We start from the raw sequence: 26,614 nt of genomic DNA on the forward strand, positions 1-26,614 counted from the left end.
AGGCTCCAGGCTCCGAGCCATCAGCCCAGAGCCCGACGCGGGGCTCGAACTCACGGACCGCGAGATCGTGACCTGGCTGAAGTCGGACGCTTAACCGACTGCGCCACCCAGGCGCCCCTATAAACACTATTTTAAACAGAAGTTTTTCCCTAATCACAGGTGTTCTTTAAAGAAATTTTCCTATACATTTTGGAAACTTCTACCAGCTCATTTGACCACAAATGGATGGTTATTCAGACATTGACAAGGATCTGTGCAGGTATTTGAAATTATCCTTCTTTATTATCTTTTCTTATTAAGAGATATTTACTGTACTCCTATACTATGCTTCTTGTTAAACGTAATATATTATATTGTTACAGATGCTCAGAGTGTAGTGGATATTTATGTAAACTATGACTGCGACTTAAATGCAGCAAATATATTTGAAAGACTAGTAAATGATCTATCAAAAATTGCTCAAGGACGGGGCAGTCAAGAACTTGGTATGAGTAATGTTCAGGTAAGAACTTTAAAAGCACTTTCAAATTTAAACTTGGCCAAGGAAGAGCTATGTGTTTTCCTTTAAAGAGCTTTTTGTTTTATTCTTTTTATGAATTATTTCGTAGGAACTGAGCCTGAGGAAAAAAGGCTTAGAATGCTTAGTGTCGATTTTGAAGTGTATGGTTGAATGGAGTAAGGATCAGTATGTGAATCCCAACTCTCAGACAACTCTTGGTAAGGTGGCATTTTGAGTTATAATTCTTTGTCATTTCAAGTAAATGATACTTGCGAGAGGATAATTCCAGTTGCCATTAGACCAGTTTCGTGACCTCTTTGCTCATTTAGCTGATAAAGAAGCATTCTGTATGAGTTCAATATGAGCTTTAGAATTATGTATTTCCAACTTAGTTGTCCAAACTTTTTTCTTTCTAAATCTTCCTTGAAATACTTTAAATACCACATTAAAGTGAAGAATATTTATGCAACTTAAGTAAAAGATAATTATAGAAGAAACCTATACAAGCCAAGATGTTTTAAGATTGATTTGTTCACCTATGTTTGGCATTTACCCTTACTAGGAGAAAAACTCATGCTGCAGGTCTACCCTAGTATTATATCAGTCAGCAGTCCTTTGAGGGAAAACTATTCCTTCTGTGGCATGAGCTGAGAGCAGAAACGCAGTGGATACTTAGCACTGCAACTACAAAAAGAACTTTTAATGGTGCAAATTACACAAATACTAATTGCAGTGTGTTTTAGTATCAAAGTATATTGTCTGGGATGGCACCTAATAGTTTGTTTGTATTGCATAATTATCTAAGAAACATTAAAATATCTTGCCTTACTTGACATTTTTTTTTTTAACCTTTTACATTTTTTTTCTTTGAAAGAATGATTTACTGTATCAGTCTTTCTACTTACAGGTCAGGAAAAACCCTTAGAACAAGAGACGAATGAAATCAAACACCCTGAGACAATAAACAGATATGGAAGTTTAAATTCCCTGGAGTCAACATCATCATCAGGAATAGGCAGCTACAGTACACAGATGTCTGGCACTGATAATCCAGAACAGTTTGAAGTCCTAAAGCAACAAAAAGAAATAATAGAACAAGGAATAGATTTGTGAGTGTCCAATTTTAAGGAGAAATGTTATTGAATATCCTTCTGCTAGTACAGTATCACCCTTTCCCTGGGTTTGTCTACATCTTCAGATTATTTCTGTTTCCTTCTCATTATCACCTTTCATTGACTAAAACTGGGCATAGTTCTCCTACATCCAAGACTTTTGGTGGCTCCTTATTCAGCTCTCCTTGTTTATTGTCTTCTAGCCCAACAGACCCTTATAGTGCACATTAAATTAATTTGCAGTGTATATTATATGCTGTTGATTAATATATCATCTGTGTAGTTTTGTATTGTTCAATTAGTAGCTCAATTATAAAATCCCCCATTATATTTCCTAAGCAGATGACAGGTCAAAAAATTTATAGTATGACACTTCTAATAACTAGCTAGCATTCTCCTTTATAGGTTTTATATTTTCTCCAGTTGAGTTACAAATTTGCTTTCTTTTTTTAAATTTATTTCTTTTGAGAGAGAGAGAATGAGTGGGGGAGAGACAGAGAGAGAGAATCTCAAGCAGACTTCGTGCTGTCAGCATGGAGCCTGACATAGGGCTCAGTCCCATGAACAGCAAGATCACAATCTGAGCCGAAATCAAGAGTTGGACCCTAAACCGATTGAGCCACCCCGGCACCCCTACAAATGTGCTACTCTTGTTATTGATCCCTTGTTCAATGTCATTTTTATATGTTGATTAGGTGATAACTTCCATTTCCAACCTGGCTACTCTACCAGACCCAGATCTTGGGAAGTCTGTTTTCCCACTAAGCTTTATGGCATAAGCCTGCTCCTGGATTGTTTCCTGTCTAAGTAGTACCATGCTGCTTTTATCCCTGTAATTGCCCATCTCTTTCAAAGAGAAGCTGTGAGGAAATGAAGTTGCTGGCATTTCTCCATGAATCTAGCTACTTATAAACTGTTAAAAATTCCCGTGTACATTTACATGGTTTGCTCCTTCTACTGGAAAGCATTTCTTCCTAACTCTTGAGCAGTGCCTTTTGGTGAATGTTCAAGTTTCCATTTTTTTAATCATTAATATAAAAAGGTTGACAAAATGCATGCACATGTTTTGGTGATAAAATTATAAAAATCTTGCAAAATTGCCTCAGGAAATAGCCACTAATACTTCACTCATTCTAGTTTTTCAGTCAATATTTATCAAAGTCCCATCTGTTCCGGACATTATGCAAGGTCCTAGGGAAACTTGATGAATGAAACAGACATGGCTTCTGAGGGACTCAAGGTCTAATATGTATAATTAGACATTCATATTGAAATTCTGGTTACTCTGCAAACATATATTTGGTGTTTGGGACTGTGTGCCAAGAACCATGAAGGCACTGGGTCTTGTATTTAAGATTACAGTGTATATAATATGAGCAAAATAGTTTTTTTTTTTTTGAATAGTACTCTGTCCAGTCTATAATAGTAGACAAAGTGCTGCCAAGGTATGGTAGCTCTGTTTGTGGTACCTGGGAGTGAGAGGGAGTCGTGACAGGACTTCAGAGTGGTCTCCTTAGTCTCTACTGCTTTCAGCCCCTGGACTTGATCTCTGCTTCATACTTTTATGAGAATGCTTTCATGTCACTGTGCTCCCATTACACTCTTCCATGACTGTTTGTGGCACCACTCTGTCCTGTTCCTCCTACCATTCTGACCCTTGTCATCTCAGTCTTGTTACGGCCTGTTTATCTCCTGAATACAGCTTAGCATTTCCAGAGTTCTGTCCCTCAGCTCTTTTCTTACTTTGTATTTTCTCCTAGGTGATCATGCTCTTTTTCATGACTCACTTTGTATGTGCTAGCGTGTCACCGCTCCCAGCTGTTACTTTTAACATAAATACCTCTACGGAAGTCCAGAATCATGTCTGTAATTACCTGTCGGACAACTCTGTTGGATACTGCTTAGCTTCTCACACTCAGTATTGTCCATCACCGAATTTATCAGTCTCCGTTCTCTCCATAATCAATTCCCTAATACATCTACCAAAAATATATTGGTAGATTGGATTGTCTAAAAGACAAACAGAAAACTACTGTTTCTGTATTTCTTATTTAGACTAGTAACCCCAGCAGGCTACTAAATTTGTAAGCTAGAATTCTGGGAGTTACTTAGATTTTCCCCTTGGATCTAATCTGTCATTAAATTCTGTTGATTCTACTTCCTAAGTATCTGTGCTATTTATCTCTTCTCTCCATCTCCCACAATTGTTCTCTCAAGTCAAACCATCACCATTTCTTGCCTTGACTAGTGCAGTCTTTTAATTGGCCTACCTTTCTTTGGTCTTATTTATTCTCTAGTCTTTTCTCACACTTAGCTAGAGTGATCTCTCTTGAATAAAAGTAAGCTTCTATTTCTCCCCACTTCTGCTTTTAGAGAATAAAGTCACAGTTTCTTATAATTGGATATAATACCCTTCATGATATGGATCTGCTGGACTCTAAGCTTCATCACCCGCCACTTCTTTATCTCATTTCAGCCTTCCAACAATGCAGAGCTGTTTATTCTAATGTCATGCTGTTTTATGCTTCCATGTATTAGTATGACTCCTTCCTCTCTAGGATGTTTTTTTCTTACTCTTTATGAACTGTGTAATCATTCTTCAAACCCCTGTTTCACAGTCCCCTCCCTGGGAAATATATCACAACCATCTCTGTTAGTTATTTCTCTTCTGTGCTGTCTTACCTTGTGAATACATTAGTTGTTGCACTTTTACAATTTTTAAAAATCATGTTTATTTTATTAGGGAGAGAGCTTCTAGAGGGCAGAGATTGTGCTTATCTCAGTGAAAAATGTTTGATTTTAATTTATGGTATGAATTAGGACTTGACAGGAGTCATTAGAACAGGTGAGGACATTTCAGACAAAGAGAATGGCATGTGCAGCAGCACGGAGGAAAGGGACATTTGAGGATTACTGTTCACGATAGCAGAGGCAGGGGTGGGGTAGCAGTCACAGAAAATGAAATGAGAGCATTGAGCTGGATCCAAATTACAGAAGGCCTTATTTTCCATGGAAACAAGTTTTTGTCTTGTTCTTGGCTTTAGCTTACTATGTATGAAGGGTTTTAGTCATAGTAGCTGCAGCATCAGATTTCTGTTTTGGAACGATGTCTTTGCCAGTAGCCTGAAAGATGGGTTAGAATGAGAGCAGAACCAAAGCTAGCAAGACCATTTAAGAACTATTGTAGTACCCTGGTGACAGGCGATGAGGGACCAAAGTAATTAGTGGTACAATAAAAGTAGAGAGTAAATGATGTGGAAACAAGGAGGTGACATTTGAACTGGATCTCTAAGCATGAACGAGAGTTCCACAGAAAATGAATGGAACAGGTAAAGGTCATGTAGAGGAAATAGACTGCAGAAATGCATTATGCTTAGGAATTGAGAATAGGGTATTTGGGAGTAGATGGGTGAGAGGGGTTGAGATGAACTGGAGCTATGTTGAGAAAGATCTTGTGTATCAGTCTAGTCGGTTTGGACTTGCCTTTGAAAACATTGGTTATGTAGGAATTTTTTCATAAAGGAAATCATGATGTCAGATCATGGTTAAAACAGTCACCAAAATTAAGTTCTTTACTTTAAAAGCAGGAAACTTAGAATGAATCACTGGGTGTATGTGGAATGAACCAAGATTACTTGAGCATCAAGGTGAATATATATATTAAAAACATGAGACCTTTAGTATTTATATCCTTACTTAAATTGACATTATCTCATATAGTCTGTGAACTGGTCCATATCTTTGATAAATATGGCCTTTTGCTTGAGAATCTTAAAAGAAAAATAAAACTTTGCATAATGTAATAATTTCTGTATATTTATGTATTGATTATGTTGAATAAACTATTTTCTAGTGGTATTAGAAAATTAATTTACTGGTAGTTTAAGATCTTTTCAGGGAAATGCAAAAGATTTTCTATTTCTAATGTTTCTATTAACTTTAACATCATCTAGATTTAATAAGAAACCAAAGAGAGGAATACAGTACCTTCAAGAACAAGGGATGCTTGGCACTACATCTGAAGATATAGCCCAATTCTTACATCAAGAGGAAAGATTAGACTCAGTAAGAATACCATTTTTTTATTCTAACCTTTTATGTAAAATTCCTTAATTACATAATGCTCCATACTGTTTTCCCTTTAAAATGCCCTATGTATATAATAAAACTTAAAAAATAACCTAGGTATTCTTATTTTTGCTTTTTAATTTTCTAAACTCAAAAGAATATCATTTTTTTAATAAACACATTTAGTGTGTTTAACTTTTTAGCTTCATGTTTGAAATAGTTAACCCTGTAGACAAAACCTGTGAATCTTACAGATTTTTCTACTTTTTAAATGTCTCTGTGGTAAATGTAGCATTTCATTAGGATATCCTTTTTTTAATCTTTTGTTCTTTAGACTCAAGTGGGTGAGTTCCTGGGAGATAATGATAAATTTAACAAAGAAGTCATGTATGCATATGTGGACCAACACGACTTTTCAGGAAAGGACTTTGTTTCAGCTCTTCGTATGTTTCTGGAAGGATTCCGTCTTCCAGGGGAAGCTCAGAAAATTGATCGATTGATGGAAAAATTTGCTGCGAGATACCTAGAATGCAACCAAGGGTAAGCAAGATTCAAATTCAGGCACTTATGGGTTGCCAGCTATCACTATGCTAGGGAATATCAGGAGATTCATTGTCTCCTGCTCTCAGAGAATTTAGATTGTCTCCAATTTAGAAGTGATGGATGTTCGCGAAAAAAATTGTAGTATGAGCTAAAACATAAATCCTGAAAGAGAAAAGTAAGGGGGTTTGATTTATTTAAATGCAAGTGTAAAACAATAAAAGTTTATAACATGATGCATTTATTTTTTCAGACAAACCCTTTTTGCTAGTGCAGATACTGCTTATGTTTTGGCTTACTCAATTATCATGCTGACCACAGATCTTCACAGTCCACAGGTATGTGCTCCATGTAACAGATAGTACACATTAACTACATTCTTCTGAAATTCAGTAAGTAATAGTTGAAATTTTAATCTTAATATTTAGTGAAACTCGTCAACAAATGGGAGTATTAAATGCGGTGTAGTGTACAATTTACAAATGCAGTTTCTGGTAATAATTCTAATTAGACTTTTAGACATTTGCAAAATAAGTCTATATTTGTCCCATGATTGACAGCTATATAAAGCTTAAGATAAATTTTATCGTAAGAATATGCATATGTTCTGCCTATACTTATTACAACATGGAAAAACCCTGTATATAGGCATTTTTTCTTTTAAACATTTCAAACTTAACAGAGTGATTAGTATGGGAATCCTGCATGTGCCTATCAACCAGCTTCCAGTTACCGACTTATGGCCAGTCTTACTCAACTTTTATCCTTCCTCTCTCTCCCAGATCATTTGGAAGTAAATCCCAGGTATCATTTCATCTGTATTTATTTCAGTGTATATCTCTGAAAGACACACAGTCTATTTAAAAATAACCACAATACCATTACATCTAAAAATTAACAATAATTTTAAAGTATTAGATATCCAGGCAGTGTTCAGCCTTCCATTTGTTTCTTAAAATTTGTAGTTCCTTCTTAAATATTAAGGTACTGTCACTTGATTTCTGATATCCATTAGCAAAAAAAAAATTTATTTTTATAAGTTTTAGGTATTTCAGGCTTAGTTTCAAAAACATGCTTTGAGTATCTTTGGGGAAAATTATCTTCATAAATTTATCTATTTGCAAGAATTTGTTTGTACTTATGGATAGGCATCTAATGATATCTATTATTCTTAGGAAGTGAAATAAACTATTACTAATCCAAGAGGTATTAGAAAAATTAAAATTTATTTAAAGGTTGAGATTAAATTTTGCAATATAGGGTGTGTGTGTGTGTGTGTGTGTGTGTTTGGAGATGTTTAAGGCAAGGCTTATATGGAAAATATGTATCAAATGTATGAATGGGAATTATATACAGAGTTACCTTCAACAGCTATGCATTTACCAGCGATTTACTTGATTTTATATAGACCTTTCTTAAAAAGTGATTTAATATTTTAGTCATTTAAAAATTGCCTTTGTTATATTGCTGGGAGTATAATTAAAGCAGCTCACTTTCCGGTTTTTATTATGCAGCATACTTTTTTCCTATTATAAGGCAGTCTACAGATACTGACCTATTTGGATAACTTCATATCACAGTTTTCTGTCTGGTGTTTTGGTCCAAACCAATACACTACCTCCATTTGTTTTTAGAATGTTATATTTTTAAAGAATTTGGTTCTGTAAATGAATTGTCAGTGTTCTGTGCATCAGTGTCACATGTACATCCTTGTGTAAGGTATTTTGAGGAAATACTGAAACTTCCTTTAATGTTCTTTCATAGGACCCAGATTGTTAAAAATTTCTGAACACATATCCGTTAGGAAACATCTTGAGAACAGTGTTCTGTCTTCATGGCACTCGTTTGTGTCCGTAGAGCATGTGCGTGGAGTCCTGGTCTGGCAGTAGTTAACTGCACTGTGTCAGACTGCTGCTGGCTGGCCTCGTGTCCTGATGTGCAGCCTGCAGCCACAGAACAGCTTATAAGTTTCGGTGAAGGAAACTTCAATTAGAAAACTGAACTAGGGGTGCCTGGCTGGCTCTTGGTTAAGCATCTCTGTTTCAGTTCAGTTCATGATTTCACAGTTTTGTGAAGTTGAGCCCCACGTCGAGCTCTGTGCTGGCAGTGTGGAGTTTGCTTGGGATTCTCCCTCTCCCTCTGCCCCTCCCCCACCCGCACTGTCTCCATCTCTCTCGAATAAATATATAAACTTAAAAAAAAAAAATTGAGGGGCGCCTGGGTGGCGCAGTCGGTTAAGCGTCCGACTTCAGCCAGGTCACGATCTCGCGGTCCGTGAGTTCGAGCCCCGCGTCGGGCTCTGGGCTGATGGCTCAGAGCCTGGAGCCTGTTTCCCATTCTGTGTCTCGCTCTCTCTCTGCCCCTCCCCCGTTCATGCTCTGTCTCTGTCTGTCCCAAAAATAAATAAACGTTGAAAAAAAAAAAAATTTAAAAAAAAAAAAAAAAAAAAAAAATTGAACCCATAATCATGACCCCATATGATTTGATTCAGGACCACATGAACTATAACAAATGACACCATTTTTAAAGAACACAGGTGACTTTATTTTTTTTTTTTTTTAATTTTTTTTTCAACGTTTTTATTTATTTATGGGACAGACAGAGACAGAGCATGAACAGGGGAGGGGCAGAGAGAGAGGGAGACACAGAATCGGAAACAGGCTCCAGGCTCCGAGCCATCAGCCCAGAGCCTGACGCGGGGCTCGAACTCACGGACCGTGAGATCGTGACCTGGCTGAAGTCGGACGCTTAACCGACTGCGCCACCCAGGCGCCCCAAGAACACAGGTGACTTTAAAGGAATTCCTTAAAACTAATTCTTCTCATTCTTAGTTGTTTTTCAAAGTTAAAATATTTAAACAAGTCATTTATGTTCCTTTTTTACCTAGAATATTTATAGTTAGACCACCTTTTATATATTGTGTGAGTCAATGAATTTTTTAAAAATTTGAGGCATACTTAGAACACATTTAATTTTTAGTGTATATTAATCTACATTGTAATAAGGGATTTAAATACTAAAACTAAACACAGCTTAATTTAAGTGCATGAAAACAAAAGTCAAGAGTAGGGTGTTCCATAAAAGATAAGCAGGAAAAGGAAAAGTAGGGTTATGTGTTATCCTGCTTCCAGAATCCCACTGTGTTCTGTTTGAGCAGTATATTTTTATTTGGGGTACCTGAAATTAATGTATTCCCTACTCCCACTTCCACCTCCCAACCCAGATGCACAAGCATAATATACAGCTACTTCAGATTTTTTACCAAGACTTCTTTTTGTCTCTGGTACAATACTAAAAACAACATGCCATGCTTAAGATTTCCAGGTAATGTTTCTCTTTTTTAGCCTCTTACTGACAGCACTTATATGGTCTTTTATTTTAGTAACCCTATGTCATTGTTAATTAGTATTTATCAGAACTTCAGGTGAAACTTTCCTTCGTTCGTTCGTTTGTTTGTTTGTTTTATTTTTGGTGCTGACTCAGATGAGGGTTTTTTGGTTTGCTTTTTTACTGTTTATTTTTGAGAGAGAGAGAGAGCGTGCATGTGCGCAAGTGCACAACTGGGGGAGGGGCAGAGAGAGGAGACACAGAATCCTAAGCAGGCTCCAGGCTCTGAGTGGTCAGCACAGAGCCCGATGCTGGGCTCAAACCCACCAACTGTGAGATCATGACCTGAGCCACCCAGGTGCCCCAAGATGAGTTTTTAAAGTTAGGACTTGCTTGCTTTCTATGTGTCTTATAAATTTACAGGAAGAGCCTTATCTTTAGAATGCCTTAAATTCTTCATGGGAGATGGTAGGAATATATTTAATTAAATATATGTGTGTGTGTGTATATGTGTGTGTGTGTGTACATATATATATATTTAAATAAGTTAAAGCATGTTTTATCATGCTTCACATTACTGCATTTTGTAGGTAATAGTGTTTTTACAAATTGAAGGCCTGTAGCAACCCTGCATCAAGCAAGTCTATCAGCACCATTTTTCCAACGGCATTTGCTTATTTCATGGGTCTGTCACATTTTGGTGATTCTTACAATATATCAAACTTTTCTTTATTATTACATTTGTTACAGTGATCTGTGTTCAGTGATTATGACTTGTTGAAAGCTGAGATGATGGTTAGCATTTTTTAGCAATAAAATATTTTTGAATTTAGATATGTACATTGTTTTTGTAAGACATAATGCTTGATAGACGATAGTATAGTGTAAGTATAAATTTTGTATGCACTAGGAAACCAAAAAATTAATTTGACTCACTTTATTGCAATATTCACTTTATTGCTGTAGTCTGGAACCAAACAAACACAGCCTGTAATTTCTCTGGGTTTTGTCCAGATAAAAACATTTTGGTTGTGCTAGTTCTCAACTTTGGTGACAGGGCTGCATCTTACAAATTACAAGCTTGCACTCCACAGATTGATGAAGGTATACTGTAAGACATTCCTGGTCAGAGTACTCTTAACAAGACAAAATGTTCTGAGGACACTTGACCCAGATCACCTAACCTTCATTTACCACAATGAGTCAGTCAAAGAAACTGTTATCTGATTTAAATAAATTCGGCTATTACTTTGCATCCACTGTTATGTAAAATTAGCTTTTAAATCTTTACAACATATTTCTGCCCTCCCCCACCCCCCCCACTAAGATTTGAATCTTTTTGATACCATGTTTTTAATACTTGTCATGGTCCTTTTTTTAAACACTCTAGCTAGAACTCTTAAACCTTGGGCAAAACCAAATAATTTCATTATTCGATTTCCCTGTTTCTTGTTACAAATTATATATGTGCACATCAGAGCAAGGTTAATTAGCATATGCCAGGATAGGTCTTCTCTACATTACCTTCATTTTCGGTGACTTCCTTTTCTCATTTAAATATGTTTCACTGAATATTTGCCCTGTCCTGTCCTCAAAGTATTTATAAATTCTCTTCTAAAAGTATTCAAATTCTTAAAATAGGAGTTTTAGGAATTATAATGGTTTTTCATTTCTAGGTTAAAAATAAAATGACAAAGGAACAATACATTAAGATGAATAGAGGTATCAATGACAGTAAAGACCTTCCTGAAGAGTATCTGTCAGCCATCTATAATGAGATAGCTGGAAAAAAGATATCAATGAAAGAAACAAAAGAACTAACAATCCCTACAAAATCAAGTAAACAAAGTAAGTATCCAAATCAACTGAATTCTGATTGTTCAGAGGAAAAATGCGGTTTGCTAAAAGTTTTTTTTACTTGGTTTAGAGTAAGTCAGATACTACTCTAATGAAAAGTATTATACAGTTTGCTGATCTGATTTTATGTTTTTCCACATTCTGAATAAAGATAGCACTGACCAGTGATCAAAGAAAATGCTACATAATATTCATGATCTAGTGTGCATTTAATACATACTTGTCAATTAATGTGGTAGTAAATCTCAGCATGGATTAGGAGGTCAGTGAGACTGCTTAGGGAACCCCAACAGACAGACTTCAACTCTCAGTCTTTTCCTGCCTCCTCTACAAGCAACACAGTTCTGTCTTTTCATCTATTGTTACACATAAACAGAAACTGGAAGTAGGGGTGATTCAAGGAGATGCGGAAGGTTTAGGATTAAACTTCACATTATCTCCCTCTCTCCCGCCTCTGGCTGCCACCAGTCTGCTTTCTATTTCTATGGATTTACCTACTCTGGATATTTCATATAAATGGAATCACACCTTATGTGACCTTTTGTATCTGGTTTTTTAAGACTATATCTAATTAGTATTAATTGGTGACATTTATTATTTTATTAGTAAAATATCAAAGCATTTTTAAATGATTTATTTTTTAAATGCTAATAGTGTTTGTTGTTTCAGATGTAGCCAGTGAAAAACAAAGAAGACTTCTGTATAACTTAGAAATGGAACAGATGGCCAAGACAGCAAAAGCACTCATGGAAGCCGTGAGCCATGTTCAGGCACCTTTTACAAGTGCAACACATTTGGAGCATGTGAGGCCTATGTTTAAGGTAAGAGTTCTAATAATTTTTTTTTTTTTAATGTGTATTTATTTTAAGAGAGACAAATGTGCGAGAGAGGCATAGAGAGAGGAGGAGAGTAGAATACCAAGCAGGCTCCTCACTGTCAGGGCAGAGCCTGATGTGGGGCTCAGTCTCACCAACCATGAGATCATGACCTGCCAAAATCAAGAATCAGATGCTTAACTGACTAAGTCACCCAGGTGCCCCAAGAGTTACTAATAACTTTTGATTGCAGTATACATTTATGTACAGTTTTGTTCAGCATGTTTTTAAGTTAAGGAAATATAGTGATCTCTAGCCCATTAGTGAGGACCTGGAAGCAAAAGCAATGTTCTTTACGATACAGCAAATAAAAATTTTTTCTTAAAGAGAATGAGAAAAAGTGTACACTAATGGTAATTAATAAATGTTTGATCTTAAGAAATAAGAATAGAAAAGTTTCAGAGAATGATCATTAATCCTTGGCCTGGTTTTCGTTAAATAACATCTATTTAATTAAGCCTTTGGAGTTACCTAAAATTTCTTGAGCTTCTGGCCCAGGATCTCCTGTGTGGGTTCTGAGTACGCCTGGAGCGCAGAGAGTAGAGTGGAGAACAGAAACAAGCATTATTTACATTTATAGGTTGATCTAGTAAGAATGATACTACTGGTTCCTTACAATTTGATCGCCTATTCCTTCTTCATTTTCCTGTCCTATATTCCTGCCCTTTCTCCAAATTGCAAAGTAAGCAGTGACTAAGGATTATAGGGAAGTAGAGAGTCTAGTCAGATTTGAAAAGGGAAAAGGGGTCAAGTACATTCCAGTTTGTGAGACAGTGTGGAAAGATTGCCTGTGGAAGCTGAAGATCATAATTTGAGTTCTTTTTCGGACATTAAGGACACATATGCATGGGCAGTAAAAGAGGACTATAAGATTTCTATGCTTTCTTTTAGCTCTCAAGTTTTATCATTCTACTCTTACTTCAAGGTGTGTGGAATAACTTTATTTCTGAAACTTGACGAAGAATTAGAGGATGGGGTGCTAGGGAGGCAGTATTAAATAGTGGAGTATAAAAGATAAGTAGCCTTATCTTTGGAAATAATGTAGAAAATGATGTTAAAATATAAGAAACACTTTTTATGAAACAAATTTTATACACCAGCTTCTCGTTTTGTTTTAAATAATCTTACACTCTTCTTTTTCTTCTCAGATGTGTTTGGTTGGGGGGCAGGTGGAGAATGAAAAGAGTAGGAACCAGCCATAGTTCTATCACTCAGAAAAAACTTCTGTTAATATGTTTATATACTACTTTCTTTGAACAGTTGTGATCATACTATGTGCAGAATTTTGTAGTCTGCTGTTTCTCACATAGTATTTCCCCATATCATTAAAAATTCTTCATAAATAGCTTTTATTATCTGTGCTCTAGATTAGTTCTAGTTTATGCAAACATCTTCTAAGCTAGAATTAAGAATCTTTCCTTTCACCAACACTTCTACTGCCAATAACCTCTCCAGACATCCTCATTTCTTACCTTTAATATTGTAAAGTCCTAACTAGTATTCTTATGTCTATTTTTGTGCTCCTCTTATCCATTTACAGAGGCCAGACTGATCATTTTAAAATACAATATGAAATGTTGCCTTGTTAAGACCCTTCACTGACTTTGCATGATACATGATGAAATTAACACACCCACAACATCCTCTGGCTCCACCTGCCTTTCCAGCCTCATCGCTAGATTTCTTACGTCTTGCTGTGCTGCAGTCACACTAACATAACATCAATTTCTAGAATGTCCTAAATTACTTTGTCTTCAGAACATTCTTACAAGCTTGCCTTTTATGTAGAATGCTATTTCCTTCTTTGCCCAAGTGGTTTCCACTTTAAATGTTACCTTCTCAGAGAGTTCTGCCCTGCTCTGCCCCTTCCAAATTTGGTCCTTTTAATAATGTGCTATACTTATCCTTTATTGTATTTTTAACAGTTGGTATTTATACATTGACTTATTTTAAAATTTAATATCTATCTCTTTACTAGACTTGAGGTAAGGGACTGTTCTGTTTACTTTTCCCAATATCTTGCACAATTCCTAGCTTGTAGTAAGTGCTCAATAAACAAGCATTGACTGGGTAGAGGAATGAATGAGAGGTTTCTAGGATGTGATATATTAAGGGATATAAATATTAAGTATCTTTTTACATACTGCCAAATTGTAGTCTACAAAGGATTACACAGTTATGAATGAATAATTGCAATGTCCCCTGGATATTATTTAGGGGTAGTTTGATAGGAGAAATCATTGTCTTTAATTCCTGGTGGAGTTAAACATATTTTTCACTGGCTTTAGAACCATTTATACTTCTTGTATAAAATATTACACAGGTTTCTGAATAGATGTGCTGTTTCTTTTCTTACAATATAATGTGTAATTTATTACTTCCATGTGGTACTTCATATTTTAAAAGTATTGCACCTCATGTGCTTCCTAAAGCATCTCTCTATAGTGGCAGTCCAGGTATTGAAGAGGACGATAGTGAGGTTCAGAGAGGCAAAGCTAGGACTAGAAATTAGGTACTACGGTTTATGTTCCTTTGTTTAGGGATTATATACTTCTAAACTTTCTGATGTTACAAACATAGCTTTGGGTAATCCTGTTTTCTTTAATAACCTTAAAAACTTTTTAGATCTTGGGGTGTCTGGGTGGCTCAGTCAGTTGAGCATCCGGCTCTTGATTTTGGCTCAGGTCATGGTCCCAGGGTCATGGGATTGAGCCCCCCCATCATGCTCTGTGCTGAGTATGGAGCCTACTTGAGATTCTCTTTCTCTCTCCCTCAGCCCCTCTCCCCCACTCACATGCTCTTTCTCTCACTCTCTCTAAATAAATATTTTTTTAGTTAAAAAAATTTTTTTAAACAAAAACTTCTTAGATCTTTTGAAAATTCCAGTTGTCATGTAAATCTTTTTCATCTCTATGGTTATATAGTTTTGCTTCATTAGAACTTATTAAAAGCAACAAATATTCACATTAGACATACATGTTTTGATATTAGAATTTTCAGTAGTCCAAAGGTAGTCCTTTTTATTTTACATTACAGTTTTACTAGGCATTGAGTGTTACTAGTAAAATTTAGTGTTTGTTGGTTTTGTTTAAAATATTTCAATGAAATATTTTATTGAACTATATTTTTAAAGTATTGCCCAACTAGGAACCAGAGATATCACTGATGTTTCAATGTAAAATATTTGACTACAAAAAAAGTAAGTCTAAATGATGTCCAGGGAGCAGGTTAAAAGAAAGAAGAGTAATGTACTTGTTGCAAGGAGAAAATGACTGAAAGGATCTGCTTAGAAATAAACAGTCTGTGAATTGCTGCAGGTGACAAAGCTTGTAGAGAGAGAGGTTCTGAAGGTAAAGTTAAAACTAATACCATTTCTGGATATTGGCAATTCCCATTGATGTGAATAATTTATAGATGCTGTGCTTAAAATATGTCTAAGGTCCTTCTACTGAATTTATACTCCTGCTGTACCACTTATTGAGGCCCAGGCAACATTGCATAGTTTTTCCCCATTGTCCAAGAAAGCTGTCCAAAAAATATGCCCAGGAACTCATTGTTTTTTTTTTCCCAGAACTTCATCAAATCATTTATTTTCTGAAGCTTTGAGAAATATTAATGTAGTCCTATCATAAAATTTAATTATCACTTGATGTTCATGATACGCCTTAAATTTTTAATTTTTCTAGTTGGCTTGGACACCTTTTCTGGCTGCGTTTAGTGTGGGTCTGCAAGATTGTGATGATACTGAAGTAGCCTCTCTTTGCCTGGAAGGTATAAGATGTGCAATCAGAATTGCATGCATTTTCAACATTCAGGTAACAAAGAATTTCGCCTTTGTAGCCAGTCTGGGAAACAAATTACTTATGTCATGACTATAGTTGCAATTATTTTTTTTATGTCTGACTTACTAAAAAGTAATTTCGAGTTCATGATGGAATTTAAATGAATCGTAATGTTTAAGTTTACAAGAAGCTGTGACAGAAGGAGTAGTTCTATATTGATGTGTCTGGAATTCATCAAAATAACTTTGGTTTGCAATTTTTTTCTCTATACAATGTTAGCTGTATACAAAGTTCCTAAGACTTTGAATTTCTCTATGTTAATTTGAATATATTATTTAAATATGTTGCATGTTCACACTTACTGAATCATATTTTTTCATATTTTATGTTTTTATATATTTCATTTAAGCCTAAGAAAAGTGGTCTTAACAGGAACCAAGTATCTAGTACTTGTTTTTCATGAAGACAGGCCCCTCTAGTAATTTATATACTTTGTCTGATAATAAATTGTAGCCAACGCTTGCTTTTTTTTTTTTAAACCCATTTCACATTTAATTATGAATGCTATGTCTTAAAAAGCACAGCCTAGCTGTAGAGAAAGAATGGGCAAATTTATAAACCTGGTTTCTGCTAGTCCACACAGTACTTGACACATAAGTACTCAATGAATATTTGTTTTACTGTATGAATTCATTTGTCATTACTAAAATCTCATCTTGATTTGACATCCCATCTCCATCTCTAATTGCCTTTAGATTTTAGAAATTCATCCTTTCTACTTCATTTATCATCTTAAAAAAAACAACACTGTAGTTTGAGGCATGTGATTTGTCAGTTAAAACTTACTAAATAACCATGTGAGTGTACTTTTTTCTTTTTTATAGCTGGAAAGAGATGCATATGTCCAAGCACTAGCAAGATTTACCTTACTTACAGTGAGTTCTGGTATTACTGAAATGAAACAGAAGAACATTGACACAATAAAAACACTTATCACAGTGGCTCATACAGATGGAAATTATTTAGGAAATTCATGGCATGAGGTATAAGCACTTTATTTTCAAGTTTGCAATTTGGTTTATAAAATAATTTAGTGTTAAATATTCTGGCAAGCTTAATTGTTTAGGGAACCATTAATTTAGTACATTCAGGATAAGTTTATTTAGCTTTTTATAATGATTTATAATATAGCCTATATTTAAATCCTGGCTGCATATATTTAAGTATTTTTGCAAACATTTTTAACATGGAATTTTAAAAAGTTTTTTTGTTGTTGTAATGAAGATTCTGAAGTGCATCAGTCAGTTGGAGCTTGCACAACTTATAGGAACTGGAGTGAAACCTCGATACATTTCTGGAACAGTACGGGGCAGAGAAGGATCTCTTACTGGAACAAAAGATCAGACTCCTGATGAATTTGTGGGTCTGGGGCTAGGTGAGATAATTTTTTAAACTATTTTAATGAAGTATCAAAAATTATTAACTTGTTCAATATAAGTAACTTTATTATAGCAGTGAAATGTAATTAGAGGGACATGGTGAAATGCCCTTTGGCTAACCTTTTGAGGAAAACCAAGAAAAGCATGTGGAGAACTAAGCCATTTTTGCCTGGTCTAGTTTGCAACATAAGTGACCAGACCCTTAGTCTTAATCTCAGAGTTGGGGGTAGTAAGAGAAAGGTGCAGTTTCAAATGACCTGTTTTTTAAGACTAAGCAGGTCACTTAAACGAGTGAAGGCTTGTATAAGATGATAAATACTTGAGGCAACTGAAGAAAGAAAGCATTCATATCATATTTTTTAAAGGCACTATGCAGACCTAACCAAACTCATACTGGTATGGAAACTTTCCCATGGTTCCTTGTGAGCTAGGTGTGGCCAAGAACTTGCAGATTTAACCCAACAGAACAAAGGAAAATATTAGTGAGAATGGCTACAGAAGAACCAATGACAGCATATATTTTAGTCATAAATGGAAAGAGTTCCACCAGGGAAGAAGCAACATTTAGACTGTCTTTGACTTTGAACACTATATTTTGGGGTGTGAATTCATTTGTATTTTTTCCTTACTGTGTGCAAGTTACTTTAACTCTCTGAGCTTCAGTTTCCACTTCCGGAAACTAATGGCAATATCTATTTACAGAGTTGTTAGGATTAAATAAGATTATGTATAAATGGACTTAGCACAGTGGCTGGTATATTAATGGTTTCTGGATTGTTCTTTATCCATTTTCCCCATCCTACTTCCATCTAAGAAATCTAGAGATCCAACTTAAAGAGAGCAGGAGAGAATACACCTGAGATCTAGGAATATTTACCTTTTAAGGTTTTGTACTGTAGCACTGTATATTTGGATGTTGTCTTTTTGACTTTTAATGAATTCTTGTTGCTCTCAGTAAAAATTCTTAAGAAATCCAAAAGAACTTCAGGTTTGAAAAAATGATCCATAGGGAAAGAAGAAACACCAGGACCATGTTGTGGCTTCAAGTTGGGCTGGGGACATTAGTTCCCAGCGATATTTCAACTGTGGCAGCCAGCAGTGCAGTTCTGCTACCCTAGTTGTATCTTAGATCCTGTGGTTCTGGGAGGTGAAGGTATAGATCTAATAACTTGGTGACCCAGCAGCAGGATTTAGAACTACCTGAGCACCTTCATGTAACCTGGAATCCTGAAATACAGATGAAGGCTGTTTACCAACAAGTGAAATGAATGTGGACCGATTGATTCAATAACTTTTGAATGGCTTTTATTTTTGATTGATTGATTGATTGATTGATTGATTGAAAAAGCCTTTGGAATGTAGGAAGGCTAAAATAATGACAGGTGCAAATTGCCAGGGCTTAATTGTGGCAAGTAACAACAGTAGGTTACATTAAAAATAAAACACCAGTGGAGTATTTTAACTTCTAAAAGTTTTAGTCAAACAAGATAAATAATGATACTTATTGATCATGTTTCCTAGTATACTTAAAAATGAATTAAAATTAATTTGATCACTGTTGTTCTGCTACTTAAGTTGTACAGATATGAGATGACCTTCCTTTCACTTCAGGAAAAGGGAATTTACATAAAAATAAACATTCATTGGTTCTGGAAATGAAATAAAAATTTGGGCTTCCAAGCCATACTCTTCAAGCAACTAGCCATAGTCTTCCAGCTGTCTTTCATGCTTTATCTGTTTTTCTTCTTGGGCTGCTCCATTCTCCACTCATTCCTGATTGGTTAGCTCTCTCATTTTGGAGTCTGCATCCTAGAGGGATCCATTGTGTTGACTTGGCTTCTGTTGGGCAGAGTCCTCCCTTCAGGCCATCTCATTGGTTATCAACTAGCCCAATGTGGCAGATTTCCACCCCTGTCCATCTGTGCCCTGTCACTAACTCAGGCAAGAAATGTTTTCTCCAGCAGGACGCTGTAGTCAGAATTTAAGCTAGAAGAGGATGTAGTACAGTCATTTGAGCAGGTTTTATCTATCGATCAATCAATGTATCTATATTTTTTTAAATAAATTAGTATCCTCTTTTATATTCCATGTAACCACATTAACTGGGCTGAGTATATGTTAATCTGATTTTCTAACTGATATGCTATAAGTCTGTACTTCATCCTTTTAGGAAACATGAAACTTAGTTACTAAGTTACTTAGTTACTAAGAGTATATAGCATATGGGGGCACCATATGCATCCAGTTAGCAACTCTTGATTTCGGCTCAGGTAAACGACGACCTCATGGTTTCGTGAGTTCAAGCTCCATGTTGGGCTCTCTGCACTCACTGCGGGGAACCTGCTTGGGATTCTCTCCCTCTTTCTCTGCCCCTCGCTGCTCACACTCTCTCTGTCTCTCCCTAGATAGATAGATAGGTAGATAGATAGATAGATAATTGTGTATATAATAAAGAATACATAGCATATGATTATTAGAATTATATGCATACTGTTCTTTTAAGGTGTATATCAAAGTTTAAAAATTCACCGGGGGGGCACCTGGGTGGCTCAGTTGATTAACTGTCCAACTTCAGCTCAGGTCATGATCTCATGGTTCATGAGTTTGAGCCCTGCGTGGGGCTCTACGCTGACAGCTCAGAGCATGGAGCCTGCTTTGGATTCTGTATCTCCCTCTCTCTCTCTTTTCCCCCTCCCCCCACTCACACTTTGTCTCTCTCTCTCTCTCAAATAAACATTAAAAAAAATTTTTTTTTTAATTCATTGTCTTGGTCTTATAAATCTTAAGTAAATATTCACAACACCTACCTCTTTGTTCTTAGTTAATCTGAATATTTGTGCTTTTGAGCAATTTGGTAAAGCTGAAACTATTAGCCTGTTATGTTACGGTGTCATACAGATCTTTGATTTCACGTGTTTCTGAAATAGGTTCTTTGGATTGCTAAACATTTTATATATTTTTTACTCCTCTACATATGTTTATTATTAATGATTACAGTTTACTATGTAATAATAAAAGCTCTTCAATATAAATTTAAAAGCTTTCCAGAAAGGACATGAAAGCTATGTGGTGATTGGCATTATTTTTTCCCATAGATTTTTCTTTGTTGAATTCCTATAACGTGATCGCGTGCTTCCAGTGTTGCTTGACACTGTTTCCCTAATCACCCCAATTCTCTGTCACTTATTTCAGGCTTTCATCCTTGTTCATTTGTATTGTAGAAATAGACTTAGTCTTTCTAGCTCCATTATCTTTTCCTGTTTCACTGTGTTCTACAGATACTACCAGAATTATTTTTTTAGAAAATACATTTGATCATGTGAGTCTTCTGAAAGGTCTGTTCCTTATTTTCAATGGCAGTACATTAAACATGGCAGTCAAGTGTTCTTCACATTCTAATTTTAGTTTATCTTTCTCTCCCTCTTTCTTGTCCCCTGCCAGATCCTCAACTTACGCTAGTGTGTTAAAACATGGTATTTACTTGCATCCTTCCAGAGTATATGCTGCTCCTTGTACCTAAATTACTTTTCCTTCTGCCTCCTTTCCTATGTGATCATCTTTCTAGGTGCAACTTGATTTAATAGATCATCATTTATTACATTTTACTAAAGTTGGTTATAAGTCTGTCTTTCCTGGTAAATTATAAAATAAATTCTGTGAGGACAAGGATCACGTCTTTTTCATTGTTCATTTCCTGAAAGAAAATTTGAGTTTGGCGGCTTTAAATAATATCATCTATTATGGTTGTATTCATAAAGGCATTTAAGTGTGTGGTCATTTGAGTCAACAAATATTTAACATCTGCTTTGGACTTAATATTGAGGAAGGTAGAGAAATAACCAAAAAAAAGAAAAAAATGTATAACTTGGTTTCTTGCCTTAGGTAACTTCCTATTGTGCTGAGAAGGCAACATTAACACATGTATAGTAATTTATGTGAAACTTAATGGAAAAAATTCCTGATTTGACTATTATTTATTTAAGTAAATGCTTAGTTCAGAGGAACAATGGGATGGAATCCTTCCTGAAAACTCAAATTGGGTTTTAGTAAATAAGTTTTAGATAGTCAAGGGATGGCCTGAACAGAGACATATAATGGCTAGAATGTTGAAGGGCAGTGCCTTAAATGTTAGGCTTAAAAAACTTATGCTTTATCCTGCAAGTAATAGTAAGCAAAATTAATGTAATGATTTAGAAAAGTTAACCTGACAGGAGACTGAGAGAGAGGTTGAAGAGGGGAAAAATTAGCAGCAGGGAAAGCAGTCAGTAAACTGTGTCTATAATCTGGGCCTGAAATTATAAGGGCCTAAACTGAGTAGGAATGAAAATGAAGAAATGATACCAAAAACAGGTCAAAAGAAAGATTTAGTAACTGGTGGAGGAAGGGAAAGGTATCCAAGGTGATGGAGAGGTTAAGAGTTTGGAAGTTGGGGAAATTGTTCTGCTGTCCAACATGTGGGACCAGTTTTTGAGGGAAAGAAAAATAATTCTTTTGAATAAGGGGATGTTAGAAAATACAGGTATAATTTCCAATAAGCATCTGTAAATAGAGGACTGGAGATTAAATGACAGGGAGATCCAATCATATGGCATTGGGAATCAACCTAAGAAGATCACATTGGGAGTGCAGTTAGTGTTATTTCTTCAACATTAAGGGAAATTGTGCCTAGTGTGATTAATTTTGTGATCTAAATTCTCAGTGCCCTTAATTTGTTGATCTTTGCAAGCACAATTTGTCTTTATAACCATCCATGTCTGTATGCCACTTAGTATAGCTAATTAAGCACATTTGGCTTTGATATAGGTCCCTGAGGCCAAATAGGTCACTATTCACCAAAAGCTTTATTTCTCTCATTAGGAAAATAACTGATTTCAGAAATATGTTTTAGAATTGTAGGTGTATTCTTCCACTGAATTATTTTCAAGCTGAAATGACTCTCTTTTTATGTGTGGTAGTTGGAGGAAATGTGGACTGGAAGCAGATAGCAAGTATTCAGGAATCCATTGGAGAAACCAGTTCTCAAAGTGTCGTTGTTGCTGTAGATAGGTAAGGTATTTATTTTATTCCCTTTTTGAATGAATACAATTATTATTCTGTAGCATTTAGATATATTTTGCTCAGTAGTAGTAAAAAAAAAAAAACAAAAAAAAACACTATTGCCAGAATAACTTTCCTGAAGCAATTAAGACTGTATTGTGATATATTGCAATTTACATGATGAAATACCTATAATTTTTCTCTATAGATCATGGAATATAGGAAGGAGATAAACAATATGAAAATTGAACTGAAAATAGATATTAGTGGGCATTAGGGAAAGGTAATCTTGATGAAAAAGAACACATTTTATGTCTTTTATAGAAAACTAATTGCTCTTACTATCCCTGTGTGAAAATGGAATGTAAAGTGTCTTCAAGTCCTATTTGATATGACTGCATTATGAATAAATGAAGGATTTGGTGGCAATTCTCATTGCAGACTTCTTTGGAAAGGACTTTGGAATTTGTATATTGTATACACTATCAAGTATTCCTCGTATTTAGTTTGTTTTCTAACAGTAAACCCATACTAAATGTTCTTTTGAAGGTTAGGTTTTTCTAGGTGAGTGCCCAAATATTTGAAACTTAACATTTTACATCACTGATACTTAAATTTTTTTTTATTGCTTCTGATGAAACTTTAAAAAAATATAACATGTATTTTTTTTTTCTCGGTGCTTGGAAACTTACACTAATCCATTATTTACTTCAGATGAAACATTTTGCTCTAAGTACAGATTGAACTAGGGTGTTCAGTGGCTACTGACCTTGGAAAACATTCCAAATATTCCTTGCAACTTTTTCCTTGAAAAAGAACTCTGTAATGTCTGTTTGCTGACCTTTTTTTTTTTTAGGGGAAGGAGGTCATTTACCTTTACCTTGTGAAGGCTGAAGAAAGATTGTGTATCATCTGACATGTACTGTGTAACTTGAAGGCGTAACAACGTGCTTGGCACTTTGCAAAGTGCTTTACATGTATTATTTCATTTAATCCTTCCAGTAACCTCACGAGATGAGTAGTAGTAGTAGCATCGTTAATTTGCAAATGAGGAAACGGAGACAGAGGGGGATCAAATAACTTGCTCATCCCCACAGTTAATCTTGTCTTGATTATTATTGTGATAACCGTTTCATCCACAGAGAATTTGAGGAGTGGTGCCAGGACATACGTTCAGGCAGCATATCTCTTGAGTGTACACTCTTATCCTCTCCACCTCTCTGCCTGCATGTACAACTGTAGAACAGTGTAATGTCTCCCCTTCTGCCATCACGGTAGCTTTTTTCCAAATTATTTTCTGGACTTGCAAAAAATCCTCTTCACTATCATTATGAGAATCTCTTCAGGCAAGAGTCAACATTTTACCTATTTGTTTCCACAGTATATTTTACATGACCATACCAAGTTCTAATTTACCTATACATCCTCTGTTTGTTGCAGGGAGACATGTCTCTCATTTGAACAAATGATATGCCTCTCCATTTTAAGAATTTATATTTTAGAGGATTCTTAACACAAATTCTATTAGTACTTTGTTGTCTCAAATTCATCATCGCCAGATAACTTCTATGACCATAAATCCAGTGTCCAACTTTATACAAAACCTCAATATTGAAATTTTAGCTCATAGAGAAAGCATTAAAAGTGACGTCTTTGATTTTATTATAAGATTATATTCTTATTTGGTGCCTTTCACTTTCTCATTAAATTTCTTCTGTTTCTGAATATATGAGTTTATTTTCACATGTAATATCCTGACTAATTCATAAGCCAAGTCATTTAGATAACCTAGATATTCAAGACAGTGATGCAAATATTGTTAGGCATCACCCTGGAAAGTTCTGTACTTGTCCTGCAAAAAGTAATTTTCTTGTCCTTAGGCCTGTTGTTATGAATAATCTGTTATGACAAGTAAAGAAGTAAACATGAATAATCAAAGTAGCTGTTTTTTGCTTAATTATGTATAGCTTCTGTTTCTTAACAGAAAACGTATATGATTCTATTAAAAGCTGTAAGATGGGTATCTGAATTCCACAAAGCTTCAGAATAACATTCCTTCCAAGGTCTCTAATTTTTTCATGTGGAAGAGACAAAGGACACCCTTTGGAGGACCCACATGCCCTGGGGCATGCGTGTTCCCCTAATGTAAAAGGAACCAGGGGCGTATAGGCAAATACTCTTGCTATGGTAAGCAAGAAGCGGGATCAAAGCTGCGGAGTCTGTCACACTAAAACACTGACTTCCAAACTACCTCTTGGAATGCATTTTTGCCTTTTGGAGCGTCACAATGGAGACTGATTAATTTATTATTTAAAATGAAAGTTGTCCCATTCAGCCTCAGACATCTCCATTAAAAATCTGTGATTTGTGTTTGTTAGCTCTTTGTAACTTGGGCTTTGAATATGATGGAACAAATAATATATGTAAAATTGTTTCATTCTATTAAAATTTCTCCTACATAAAAAATAAAAAGTGAAAGTTTTAAGATGATAAAATTTTCTCCACTTTTGTTTTAGGAATCCCAAACCATTAGAATTTAGGAGAATATGGGCTGTTTAATCTATAGTACCTGATCCTTAGGATTTGCTAGGGTAGAATTTGTTAGACATTGCTAAACTAGACCAGGTTAGTGAGTATTACTAACCTGTGCAGGAATAGGTTTTGTCCAGGAATGATTTACTGCTAAAAGTGAAAAAACAGTACCATAGTTTTTGTTTTTATTAACTTTAAGCACACCAAATCTAGCTTTATACTGGCCCATCTCACACTTTGGAACATTCTGTCACCTATCAGAAAATACATGTAGCTCATCCCCAACTGTATTTGCTCACAAGCGTCTTCCAGTTAGGTCTAAGAAATAAGTGTTACCTCTGATATTTTCACTGTGAAAACTTTTTACATAATACAGTAATTTAGTCTGCCTCTTTAGTGCATACAGTTTAACATGTATGTGATTCAGAATCTGCAGGTTTTGTCCCCCCGCCCCCCTTTTTTTTTGTGTTGCCACAGTGCTTTCATTTTGTGGATGAAGCAGTAATCTATTCTATTTTCCTGCTAGTACTTTTCAGAGCATGTCTTTTAATATTAACACACAAGGTTCTCATGCGTCTGTCCTTTGCTTTTCATACAGGGAATGTAGAGTCCATTTCCTAGACTGATTTTGTGAAACATAGCTCTGTTCTCCTGCCTTAGTTTATGAAGGCTTAACTTTAAATGCCTCCACAGACTTCTGTGCTCTACCGTATGGCTTATCTGTAGTGGAGCATTACTAGACATAGAGTGACCCCTCAGAGGCTACCAAAGTGAGTAGGAATTTGAATGCCCTTTTTCAGGATGCATGCTCCCCCTAACTTCTCCTATCACCCTAAGTCTATAGAACCTGTCTGATTGCTACTGGTATTTCCCTGTTCTTGTTCACCATTATTTCAGGGCCTTCAGAGAATTTGTTGCTTCTTTCCCCTGTAGTTGCATATAATCTCCCTTTATATGCAACTCTGTTCTTTATCCCTTTTACTCTTTGCCATATGCTTCCTTCTCAGTTAAATAAATTTTTTTTTCTTTTCTTCCTTTTCCTGTTGTTTCTCCTATATACTATCTAATTTTTATATGTCTCCGTTTGTGGTATTTTTTTTTAATAGCCACTGCCTATGAGAATACAGTAGTTTGAGAAATCAGCTAATGACATTTATAATGTGCACTCTAGCAGTTTTCATTTTTGTTCATGTGAGAACTTTGTAGGCTTTGTATATTTTTAGTTTCGGAATTCAGTCTATCCACTGGATTAAATGGGGACTTACTATTCTATTTTTTCCCCCAGATTGTGTTCTCAGCCAGATCTTTGAAGTATTGTTTTGTTCTGACAAGAGCAGTAGAGGAAGTTTTAAAATATCCCTTTAGCAGATCAGTTTCTGAGTTATCATCTTGTCAGTTTTTAGGCTGTTTTTCCTGTCGTGTTTTTGTTACTCATTGCCAGAACACGTGGAAAGACATTCAAGGGCACTAAGGTTAAAAAACCATTATATATTCAGAACATGGATATAGTGGACATAATAGGAAAAAAACAATATATTTTAAATGT

The 26,614-nt window shown here is 35.4% G+C and overlaps 1 protein-coding gene across 4 annotated transcripts in view; it reads left to right on the forward strand.

The window, feature by feature from the left end:
* ARFGEF1 (ARF guanine nucleotide exchange factor 1) overlaps nucleotides 1–26,614 on the forward strand; it is a 151,163-nt gene that overhangs the window by 92,035 nt on the left and 32,514 nt on the right. For all 4 annotated transcript variants that reach the window (XM_086695376.1, XM_025922849.2, XM_086695373.1 and 1 more), the window contains 13 exons: nucleotides 160–259; nucleotides 363–502; nucleotides 609–717; nucleotides 1,407–1,608; nucleotides 5,565–5,676; nucleotides 6,014–6,219; nucleotides 6,473–6,557; nucleotides 11,223–11,394; nucleotides 12,073–12,224; nucleotides 15,965–16,093; nucleotides 16,945–17,103; nucleotides 17,345–17,495; nucleotides 22,455–22,545. In XM_086695376.1, coding sequence (XP_086551502.1) covers nucleotides 160–259; nucleotides 363–502; nucleotides 609–717; nucleotides 1,407–1,608; nucleotides 5,565–5,676; nucleotides 6,014–6,219; nucleotides 6,473–6,557; nucleotides 11,223–11,394; nucleotides 12,073–12,224; nucleotides 15,965–16,093; nucleotides 16,945–17,103; nucleotides 17,345–17,495; nucleotides 22,455–22,545 — 1,808 coding nt within the window. The remainder of the gene's footprint in view (nucleotides 1–159; nucleotides 260–362; nucleotides 503–608; nucleotides 718–1,406; nucleotides 1,609–5,564; nucleotides 5,677–6,013; nucleotides 6,220–6,472; nucleotides 6,558–11,222; nucleotides 11,395–12,072; nucleotides 12,225–15,964; nucleotides 16,094–16,944; nucleotides 17,104–17,344; nucleotides 17,496–22,454; nucleotides 22,546–26,614) is intronic.

This window comes from Puma concolor, chromosome F2 (genome assembly GCF_028749965.1).
Source record: "Puma concolor isolate L17-30 chromosome F2, mPumCon1.1.hap2, whole genome shotgun sequence".
NCBI classification, from domain to species: Eukaryota; Metazoa; Chordata; class Mammalia; order Carnivora; family Felidae; genus Puma; species Puma concolor.